This window comes from Nestor notabilis, unplaced genomic scaffold (genome assembly GCF_000696875.1).
Source record: "Nestor notabilis isolate BGI_N333 unplaced genomic scaffold, ASM69687v1 scaffold2516, whole genome shotgun sequence".
NCBI classification, from domain to species: domain Eukaryota; kingdom Metazoa; phylum Chordata; class Aves; order Psittaciformes; family Psittacidae; genus Nestor; species Nestor notabilis.
The window spans coordinates 17,457-29,051 of NW_009933133.1; the positions used below are offsets into that span (position 1 = coordinate 17,457).

At 40.8% G+C, this 11,595-nt stretch overlaps 1 protein-coding gene across 1 annotated transcript in view; it reads left to right on the top strand.

Moving 5' to 3' along the window:
* Positions 1 to 5,844: 5,844 nt before the first annotated feature.
* Positions 5,845 to 11,595, top strand: part of RGS22 (regulator of G-protein signaling 22) — a 58,605-nt gene continuing 52,854 nt past the window's right edge. Inside the window, exons 1-3 of the mRNA XM_010016703.1 lie at positions 5,845 to 5,869; positions 6,530 to 6,558; positions 9,267 to 9,329. Of these exons, the coding sequence (XP_010015005.1) occupies positions 5,845 to 5,869; positions 6,530 to 6,558; positions 9,267 to 9,329 (117 nt within the window). The remainder of the gene's footprint in view (positions 5,870 to 6,529; positions 6,559 to 9,266; positions 9,330 to 11,595) is intronic.

Genomic DNA, 11,595 nt, shown 5'->3' on the forward strand with positions numbered 1-11,595 from the left:
GGGAGTTACATTCCTTCGATTCTCCACCCCCTCCCTCCGGGAGCGGGGGGAGGAAGGAAAAGGGGGGGAGTGAGCGACCGGCTGCGTGGTTCCAAGTTGCCGGCTGGGCTTAAACCACGACAACACCATTCTTAACACCTATTGTGTTGACACTGCTGTGTTCTGGGAGCTGATGTATATGAAATCTTTCTCCTATTTCCTCTTGATTTTTTTTTTTGCTTTTCTTTCTTTTACCCCCTGCCCCATCTGGATCAGTCTGCCAGTCTGCTTCGTTATGCTGCTACACAAGCAGCCACGGCAGTGCGACATAAAAAGGTGGGAGCTGGTGGTCAGTGGGATGTGTTGTTTCAAACAACACTGGTGCTATCCACAGGCTTGATGCACCAGTAGGGTTTCTCATGGATAACTCAGCTCTTAGCTGGAGAATCCTGGGTTTGAGGACTGTTGTTGACATCTGTTTGACTGTAACAGGTGGAAAAAAGATGGAAAACAGGCTGGGGAAAGGCATGCGTGCTTTTAGTGTTTCTTGTTGGGTATATACCACCTACTGTCAGGAGATGATGTTAAAGGACCTGGTTGGCATTACTGGCGTATGTTATTCCTGTCTGCTGAACAGTCTTCATACACCTCTTGTGTTGGCCCTTTAGTTGGCTGGAACAGCTGTTAAGCCAAGATCAAGGAACTGACTGACTTAAACCAAGCTACAAGTAACCCCCCAAAAAAATTTTAAAAAAAGTTATCATGAAATTTGCTTGCACAACTAAAAGAAGGAAATGGTGGTAAACCTGCAAAGCTTAAAATAGCACAGCCAAAATATATTACAAACCATGACTTTAGTTTACCTACATGAAAAATTTAGGATAGACAGTGACAACACAATCTTTTGTACATAGTGCCAAAATTTCTGATACATCCCCTGACAGTAAAATCTCTGTGGGAAATAACTGTCATAGTTTCTTCTGATCTGTGTCTTCTGTTCCATTTGAAAGCTATGCTATATTAACTGTAACAGGCTGCTAGGAAAAATCTCTGTCCGCCTTGCTGTAAGCCTATGGAAGTTCTTTTATCTTGTCTGTGGTTTGATAGCTGTGGGTCTTGAAGTTCTTTCCTAATTTTCATATTGTCTTCATAGAATGACTTTATTCCTGATACACTTCTTCAAGCTACCACAATCTTGCTGAATAGTTTTTTCAATTAAGTCTTAATGCGCTTTTCCAAACTCAGAAAATGTAGTGTGATACTCTTCCAGAGTTCCAGCAGTTATTTCTTAGGACACTTACACAAATCTGTGAAGGGATCAGATGACTGCAGGTAGGTATATCACAAATTGCTAAGTGGTCCTTCCAAATCTGATTCACTTTCCAGGTGTGCCTCATATTCCCTTTAAATTTTCTAAGACTTATACTAAGCAAAGAGAAATAAGACTTTATATAAAATCTTTAAAGTTTAAAATCTCTAAAAGCCTTTAAACTTAAAACCTCTACCTTGTCCTGGTAGAATAGGACTAATATAGGAATCCTTGGGTTGTTGGTGACATGGACAAGTCAAGGAATATTCTCCAGTGACTATCCAAGTAGAGACTTCTGTAGAGGTCTAGCTCTTTAGACTTGCCTTCCCTCTGACAGCCTCCTGCACTAGTAAAAAGTTTCTGATGTTGACAGACTAAAGCTTTGTCACATCTCTTCCTTTACTATTTTAGAATCATAAAATCATTTAGGTTGGAAAAGACCTTTAAGACCAAATCCAACTCTTACCCTAGCACTGCCAGGTCCTCCACTAAACCATATCCCCAAGTGCCACATCTACATGACTTTTAAATACCTCCAGAGATGGTGACCCCACCACTTCTCTGGACAGCCTGTTCCAATGCCTGAAAACCCTTTCTGTGAAGAAATTTTTCCTAATATACAATCTAAATGTACCCTGATGCAACTTGAGGCCGTTTCCTCTTGTTCTATCACTTGTTACTTGGGAGAAGAGACTGATGCCCACCTTGCTACAACCTCCTTTCAGGTAGTTGTAGAAAGCAATAAGGTCCCCCCTGAGCCTCCTTTTCTCCAGGCTAAACAACCCCAGTTCCCACAGCCACTCCTTATAAGGCTTGTGCTCTAGACACTTCACCAGCTTTGTTTTTCTTCTCTGGACACACTTCCATCACCTCAATGTCTTTCATGTCGTGAAAGGCCAAAAAATGCAATGCTGATAACAGTGGGACAAGCGCTTTCCTTAGTCCTGCTGGCCACTCTGTTTCTGGTACAAGCCAGAATGATATTGGCCCTTCTGATTTTCCTATACTACCTTCAGGAATGTTTTGGTTTTTTTCTTCTCTCAGAATTCTTTTGAGTGCTCATATTCCCAATAGCTGTTTCCTTGGGTGTCTGAATTAACTTCTGACAGCCACAGAGTAGCATTAAACTGTGCTGTAAACTAGAACTATCAGATTCAACACAGAGGTTGTACCACCACAACAGGCAGCTTCTGCCATTTTGTTGCCGTTTGCCAACAGAATAAGGAACTTAAGGGTCAGTTACCTGACAATCGATTTGTGTTTTCCTGTCAGGGTGTCCTGGGTTCAGCTACAGCAGTCATTCTTTTTCTCCTTCTTAGTAGCTGATGCAGTGCTGTGATTTTGACTTTCAGTCTGGGAACAATGCTGATAACACCCCTGTTTTCAGTTGTTGCTCAGTAATGTTGTTGCTCCGACCAAGGACTTTCTCAGTCTCATGCTCTGCCAGGGAGGAGGGGAAGCCGGGAGGAAGCAGAAACAGGACACCTGACCCAAACTGGCCAAAGAGGTATTCCATACCACAGCACGTCATGCCCAGTATAGAAACTGGGGGGAGTTACCCGGAAGGCCCAGATCGCTGCTCGGGTTGGGCTGGGTATCGGTCGGCGGGTCGTGAGCGGTTGTGTCCTCTCCCCTTGTTATTTCCCTTATCATTATTGGTGGTAGCAGTAGTGGTTTGTATTATACCTTAGTTACTGGAGTGCTGTTATCTCAACCCGTGGGAGTTACATTCCTCCAATTCTCCTCTCCATCCGTCTGGGAGCAGGGGGAGGAAGAAGGGGGGTAGTGAGTGAGTGGCTGCGTGGTTCCAAGTTACCGGCTGGGCTTAAACCACGACACAGGGTCTGACTCCTATTTTGGCAATTCTGCAGTCAATATTAAAATAGGTTTCCTAGCACCTGTTTCCAGTTTATGAGATTGCTCCTTTCAGATGCAAAAGCTAAAATGTACGTGGCAATCATCCAAAGAAGAAATAGTAGTTACATTTAACTAAGATGGGTTTCTATAAAGATATTTAGGTATTAAACATATCACATGACAAAATGCCCACCTATATCTGAGATGGGGCATTTCCACTGAAAATTGATGGGAACTAGGTCATAACTGCCCTTTGAGATCCTTCTAGAATGACTATCTGCCTTTTTTTAAATTGTATTTGCCACTTTTTTGAATGAGTAATTAATTATGGGGATGTTCATGACTTCACTGTGACCACAGCCAGGAATCAAACACAGGTTAGCACCTGAAAACACAAGTGCACATTCGGATTTAATAAAGCTATCCAATTTATGTCTTTACTGAACAAGTCACAAGGAGACTTGTTCACCCAGCAGTCTGGCATAGCTGACATGCTTGTTTCTCTGAGCACAAAGTTGTCCCCGCCGTTCTGATCTGATTTGTCTGAGTGATACTTTCCTTGGTAAATTGCTGAAAGCCTAAATTTCTGAGAAATGTGGGGGAAAGGGACAATGACAGAGTAAAGTCTTCACTGAAAGTTCACCTTTCTAAATGCTCTTTAGTAATGATGGGAGAAGGGAGATGCCAGCAGGAACGGAGAGGACCAATCTATGTTTTCCTCCCATTTGTTTTCCTGTGCAGATCTCTTCATATTCTGGCCTTCTGCTAATAATTTGAAACTTACTTCTTGTCTTTTACTTTCTCTTGTCTAGAATTTTACTGGTGTCACCTTTTTTAGAGCTTATTCTCCACCACACCTAGCCATTCATCTTTTCTAAAAGATGAGATGCTTTTTGGGATAGATCATGGCTTTGACTATATTTATGAAACGTTCTCTAGGTCTGCAGTTCTGCTAAGTTAAATAATAATCAACATGAAAATAAGAGCATGGTAAGAGAAAAATGTGGAAAAGAGGGAAAATCAGCTTAATCTTTATATCTTTATATCTTAGTCTTTATATCTTTATATCAGCTTCACCAGCTGGTGAACTTTTAACTGGCAATATAAAATCAAGACTGAAATGCACACACACCCAGTTCTTGACTAAAATCTATGTTGTTAACTAAGATAATGAGAAAATGATAACAACTGCTAATTGATTCTTCATGAGAGAATACAGTATTTCCTGATGAGCTTAATGTAAAATGCAATCTTTGAAGCACACTATGAAGAAAACAAAGACCTAAGAGTTTTATACTAAAATATACCAAGTGACAGGAGAGAAAAAGGACTTTTTTTTTTTTTTTTTAATTGACTCATTTCCAAACTTGAATTCTACCTAAGCGGACTTGTGGCTTTCACTTCTGATTAATAAAAAAACCCAAAACGCATTCACCATGTTTCTGTTTTTTTTTTTTTCATCAGGAATTACAAGCAGCTAGGGAAGTTTAGGAGAATGTTATACACCAATGTATATGAACATTAGCTTAAACATTTGAAGTCATATTAAGTAGCCTGGTTATGAGACAATGCAGTCTCATATACAATGTGGGAAATTCTACTTGTTGGAAAGGGTTAACTTCACATTTTATGGGCTATCTTGTCATGCTATTCCTCTTTCATATACATTAAGTATACCTATTCGAAATATTTCATAATCACAATAGAACAGAATCTTTGAGAGAAATTGCATGCTAGAAAGCCTGAAGAATTTATGCAATTCTAGGATCAGATACTTGCTAGGTAGGGTGTTTTTCAGATCCCACTTGTAGAACACCTAAATTCCACTGAAATCCTCATATAGGAGCCTGAATTCCTTCTCTGTATTTAGCTTTTGCTAAATAACAGAAATGTGACTTTTTATATCCTGAAGCACCCCGTCAAGCCAACGAAGAAACTAACATTCTGGGAGTAGACTCCATTCTATGTCTTTTAATGCCTTTCTCCTTCTGCCTAGTCTAATTATAAACTTTTCTCTAATAGAAAAAATGGGGGGATATTGGGGGAACATGTAGCTGCCTTTGGATTTCTGCTAGGTCTGGGCTTTGACAGTAGGAGGAAGCAAGGAAGGCTGTTACCAAGGCTGCAAGTTGTGTTTCTGGCACGCCACAGAGGAGCCGTTTGTACCTGTATGGGTGCAGAATTATTTGATACATGATGTAAATCCATTGGTTGTTAGTCATACGTTTGGGGATTTGTTTTAAGGCAAAATCCCATGTGGCTGGAGGGTTTTGCTAATGTAGGAGAAGATAGAATATCATTTTGGACTAAGAACTCCCTAAGTCAGTCAAGAAAAGAGCGTTTAATTTCTATTCTTGCTGCGCGCATCCTGAAATTCTTAGTTCACAGGCAACTCTTCTGGGACTGTAACATCAGTGTGCCTGATATTCAAGTGTGCTTCAGGGAGATTTGCATCAGCAGGAGAAGTATTTGCTTACTGCTCAGCTCACCCTGTGCATTGTTTGCAGTGCCATAGCAACCCCGCTTTGCTGTGAGCCATGCAGCAGAGCCAGCCTGCCCTGGTGCAGACCAGCACTCACCAGCCAGGCCCAGGAACTCTGTGGCTTCTATTTCTGGTCTGCAGTCAAGGATTTCACCTTTGCAAATGAGGTTGTAATCCTGCAGGTGTGGGTGCTGGCCCTTATGTGTGTTAATCCAGGATGCAGTCGAAGAGGCTAACCACTGGTACGTAGTGCTTCCCACGCAGGCGGATGGACTGAATCTATGTCAGACACGGGGTCTGACCCCAGGGTGATTGTCTTAGGTACAGAAATGGTGATACAAAAGTCAGGGATTTTGAACTGCTAGGTTTAAACTCAGCAGAATTTGTTAATCTCAAGACAGAACTTTACTCCCTTCAGATGTCATCACAGAGACAGAATACTCTTCTAGAATGAGTGAGATTTCACTATTTGGGAACACCAACGATCACATTTTTGTAAATTTTATCATATGATTCATAATATTTGCTTTTCAAGGCTCCCAGAGTCTCACAGAATTTTCATTAAACCCAGCAAGATTCTAGTAATCAATTTTGCAGAGCAAAGCTGACAAGAAGTTAACTGATACATAGGAGAAATAATCTAGTTAAATAATACTTGAATTATATTTAAATCATTCTTGTGATAGATTTTTATTTTATCCTTTTATCCTTTTTATGCATGGGTTGACATAACTGCATGTTCTTAGAGTTTATTTTATTTCCTCAGGCTAAGTTATTTTATTTAAGAATATCCAGGAAGGTTGTCATGCCTGACTACTTTTTGTTTCTGTTCAGTAATTGTAGTTGAACAAGCTTGACTGTATTGCTCGAATAACATATGATATTTCATTTTTGTGTTTCAGAGCCTCCATGTATAACAGAAGAAGTGTTTGTAAGTATGCTTTATAAAGATCATTCATTTTGTCATGCAACTGTAGAACACAAAAAGCAAAACACGTTTTTGGAAACTGTTGTCTGATTTCTCATTTCTTTCCTCTCTGTAAGTATGGAGTACTGAGTAATTTCTTGGTATTTTCTCAGACAGAAAAAAATTACTTAGTTTGAAAATAATTAGAAAGTAAAAAGTAACAGGAAACTATGGAGAAGAAGGATGGAAATGCAAAGGAAAGTGAAATAGAATGAAGGAATGAGATAACGAGCTGGAAGTTTCAACATGACAGGTTTAACGATCTTCTTATTTTACCTTTTCTGCTCTTTGCTCATAGCTCATTGTAGGATTTCTCTGTTGTTTGCCTTCCCAGCTGAAAAGTATGTATGTTTGTCTGTTACCTTATTTGAAGTGACACAAGTTATGGGATGAGAGGAAACGGCCTCAAGTTGCGTCAGGGGAGGTTTAGATTGGATTTTAGGAGAAAATTCTTCACAGAAAGGGTTGGAACAGGCTGCCCAGGGAAGCGGTAAATAAAGAATAAACTAAGTATTTTAGTATAAAAAGGATAAACCCCCCTAAGAAAATAGTATGAAATTACTCAGTACTCCAAACTTACTTACTTATAGTGGTAAATACCTCCAGACGGAGTCACCATCCCTGCAGGTATTTAGAAGATATGTAGACGTGGCACTTAGGGTCATGGTTTAGTGGTGAACTTGGTAGTGTTAGGTTAATGGTTGGACTTGATAACCTATAACATAAGAATATGAAAGTGCAACTGTGCTTTCAAATGAAAATAACACTGACCACAAAAAAACTTCAAACACCAGAGGAAAGTATGTTGTGCATAGATGCAGTAAGATCAGTAAGTAGTAAAGCTTACATTAATAAGCTCATAAACATTTTATTGATTAATCAACCACTGTGTTTATATTTCTTGCTGTTATATGTGTCTGCAGAGAATTATATCCTTAGCAAATTAAAAACACATGTTACCTGTATATTCTTAAAGAGCTCATACGTCAGACAGTAATAAATGAATTGTTTTGAGTAAGTCCTTTGAAACAATAAAATATTTTCATGGGTTATTATCATATATAGCTGTCTTCAGATTCATGCTTATCAGTGTCAAATCTAATTGTGCATTGCCCAAACCAAACATGAGGCAGACTGCAGCTTGTTTAGATTTTTTTTGTTGTTAATTATGTTAACACTTGCTGAATTGGGATTTCTGGGTCTGATTGCCTAGTGACATTAGGGAGCGGATTTTCTGTTGACTTCAAAATGCTTTGGGTTAGACACTTTGGTAAATTCTTCTATTTAATCAGTGCCCTAGCAACTCTAGGTCCATGGTACTGCAACTGCATTGGACCATGGGCCTGTGATCCAAAAACCACACGATCTCTGTAATTGCTTTCAGTGTTGTCACCTTTTTCCAGGAATGAGTGTGAGCTAACTTGCCTGTCCTGTATCACTCATAGCATAACCACAACTGCCAAAGAATAAACGTTGTCAGACTAAGGCCAGACAAACACTATTGGGTCTGGTTCTGACTTGTCATGCAGCACATAGGCACCTTCCTGAGTTCATGTTAAAATACATTAGCTCAAGGTTTCTTCCTTACCCAAATACAAACTGAATCTATTTAGGTTAGACACTGTGGGGTTTGGATCAAGATACTGCCTGCCTACAAGTGATATCACGTACAGTGTGTATAACCCCTCTTTAATGCTATTCTTCACTAGCTCATTTTGATGCTACGAACTTAAAGAGAAAAAAGATTTGTGTCACAAAACCTTCGCTGATGTTGGCAAATACATTTGATTTGGGTGAATTCTCCTTGTGGTGAGAGACAGAAATAACAGAATATTCAAGAATCTGAAACTATCACAAACTGTTTAGGAGTCTTCATTATACTGAAGACAAATTTCTGAAGACCAATGAAATAATGTTCTACTTTTGTCTTCTGTTGAATGGAAATTGGGGTGGGGTGGTATTAAGTGCAGTAGAAGTAAGATTGGGATCCATGCTTAGTGATTTGTCAGTAGCAAAAAAGATTAATTTCTACTGTGCAGTTTTGGAGTCTGATTAGTAGGATTTATAACGCAGGGGTCAAAACGCGTACAAAACCCACCTGCAGATGCAGTCTTTACTTCCGACAAGGTCAACAGGAAGCCTCCCAGTTCTGTCAGATTCAAAGTATAGCATACGCTGCTTGCTTGGTGAGCCAAATTATAGATCAGTGACCTCCCTTTTATTCCCAAATATCCTTCAAAACATTCCCAAGCAGCAGCGTGGGAGGAGAAGCAGGCTCTAGTGAACTTTTATACTCCTCTTTATCCCAGCTGCAAGAGAGAAAGGTTTAATGTGGGGAATTTTAGACTCCTAGCTTAACGCACATTTTTTCATAAGTAAACATGCAGATTTCCAGCATTTAGAAGCTGTTGGGTTTATGAAGGCTTTATCTGTAAATTTCTTGGCAAAGGATTTACCTTCACGTGTGTTTTTTAAATTGCTAAGGGCCTCAGCAGTGTGCAATGGTTAGAATATAACGATACAATGATTATATACTCAAAAGTGGGAAACAACATTTTGCAAAAGTTTGCATGTCATGTCTCATGGAAAAAACATTGTTTGAGGCATAGTGCATTCAAACCATGTTAGTGCACACTAGTACAAGCATGCTTTGTGGTTTTGTCTCTCTGTAGGAAGAATGCTTAGCCACAGATGATATGCTTGTGGAATACTTTAATGAATTTTTGAGTCTTCCGGTAAGTACCTTACCAAAATCCCTTGCAAAATACAAGAAACACCTTGCTAAAATTAATCCATCTTAGAACATTTTGCATTTTGCCACTGGGTAGTTAAATGGCTTATCCAAGATATCTGTATTTTAATGGTAGCAACTCTTATTGTTCAATGTTATTATCAGTGTCAAGAGAAATAACACAGTATCTACACTTCTGGGGACAGATTTTCTCTTGCAGGTTAACGTATTTAAATCATAGAATCATAGAATAGTTAGGTACAACTAATCACAGCACACTAAAATAGTATGGATAGGAAATGAAAAAAACCACATAAATACTTATTTAAATAGTACAAGGAGTCCACATCTATTCCAGTATCACAACATGCCAACATAACAAATGTTCGTCTTTTTGCATTATTCTGGCAGTATGCTGTCCTGGGTTCAGCTACTCAGTCATTTTTCTCCTTCTTAGTAGCTGATGCAGTGCTGTGATTTTGACTTTCAGTCTGGGAACAACGCTGATAACACCCATGTTTTTAGTTGTTGCTCAGTAATGTTTACTCCGACCAAGGACTTTCTCAGTCTCATGCTCTGCCAGGGAGGAGGGGAAGCCGGGAGGAAGCAGAAACAGGACACCTGACCCAAACTGGCCAAAGGGGTATTCCATACCACAGCACGTCATGCCCAGTATAGAAACTGGGGAGAGTTACCCGGAAGGCCCAGATCGCTGCTCGGGTTGGGCTGGGTATCGGTCGGCGGGTGGTGAGCGGTTGTGTCCTCTCCCCTTGTTATTCCTCTTATCATTATTATTGGTAGCAGTAGTGGTTTGTATTATACCTTAGTTACTGGAGAGCTGTTATCTCAACCCGTGGGAGTTACATTCCTCCGATTCTCCTCCCCATCCCTCCGGGAGTGGGGGGAGGAAGGAAGAGGGAGGGGAGTGAGCGAGCGGCTGCGTGGTTCCAAGTTACCAGCTGGGCTTGAACCACGACATGCATTCAGTGATTAATAAACGTTTTAGAACAGGAACCAATTCTGTTTCTCTCCATGGCTTTGCAGGTCTCAAAGCTGGCACTCCTCTTCCTGTCCCATCTGCAGCTGGAAGGATGCAGTCTTACACTGTATTTTGTGTGCTGATCTGGTTGCAGCTAGACCACTGTACCCAGTGCCCTATATTTAACCAGTTGCCCTATATTTTTCTCCTTTTCCCCATCAGCTACTCTGCCTCCCCACACTCTTGTGAGAGTCAGATATACCATCCTGCTCCCTCGACATGGCAGCCTCACCCAACTTCATCTTAGTAGTTTGGCCCTGACTGTCCCCATTCTCTCAGTCCCCACACCTCACATCCCTATTCTCCTGCAAAGTGGCCCAGACCTTTTCACAGTGTCACTCATGGCTCCTGTGGGGTCTGATCTACCACAGAGCTGTCCCATGGCCTGTCCCCTCCCAAAGCACTGCAGTCCAACAGGCTGCACTATGAGAACATACACCTATTTCTGCAACTTGCTTGGTAGGAACCACCACCAGCATTAGGAAGCGGCAGTATATTTTTTGATGCTCCTTGGACCTAAGACTGTGGTTGCAGCCACCAGTGGAAGAAATTGTTATGATTCAGGTTTACCAAACTGAACTAGGCATAGATGTGCTCTCTAAGCCACACCACGGATTTGTGTAGAAGTACACATAATGGGAGCTGCAGAACTAAGGATGGTAGAATGGACTCCCCATGCCTATTTTTTATCTTAAAATAGAATCTGGAGGTATTAACTCTGTATCAGAATATGGGTTTTGTGCACAGCAGCGATACTGACTTCCCTGAGGAGCTCAGCCTTTTCATACTTTCACCACACTGGAGGATTCCTAATAATTTTTACAAAGCTTGGGAGACACAGATGGAAGAAAATGTATGTGAGAGGACTGGGTTTCTTCCTTTCTTTTTCCTCCCCTTGCAGCTGCTTTAGAATATCTGCTTAAACCCAAGCCTAACTACATAGCTTTTAAACCCAGGCCTCCTTCCATGTGCCGGATTGTTCTTAGCGCAGGAATACCATCCTCCATGCCTTTGCTGCCTATTTAGAAACTGTACTTCAAGTTTTCCCCAAATCACAAAGGATGGAGCGGGTAAGAAGTTCAGCCTGCTTAATTTCTGGGTCTCCCTGGATGTGCACAGATCTCAGAACATTTATTAGAGGCCAAAATTCTCCTTGTCCTCAGAGAGCTCCTCAGCCCGTAGTCCTGGCACAGCTCAGCAGCTCTGAACCGCAGTGATTGTCCAGGCATTC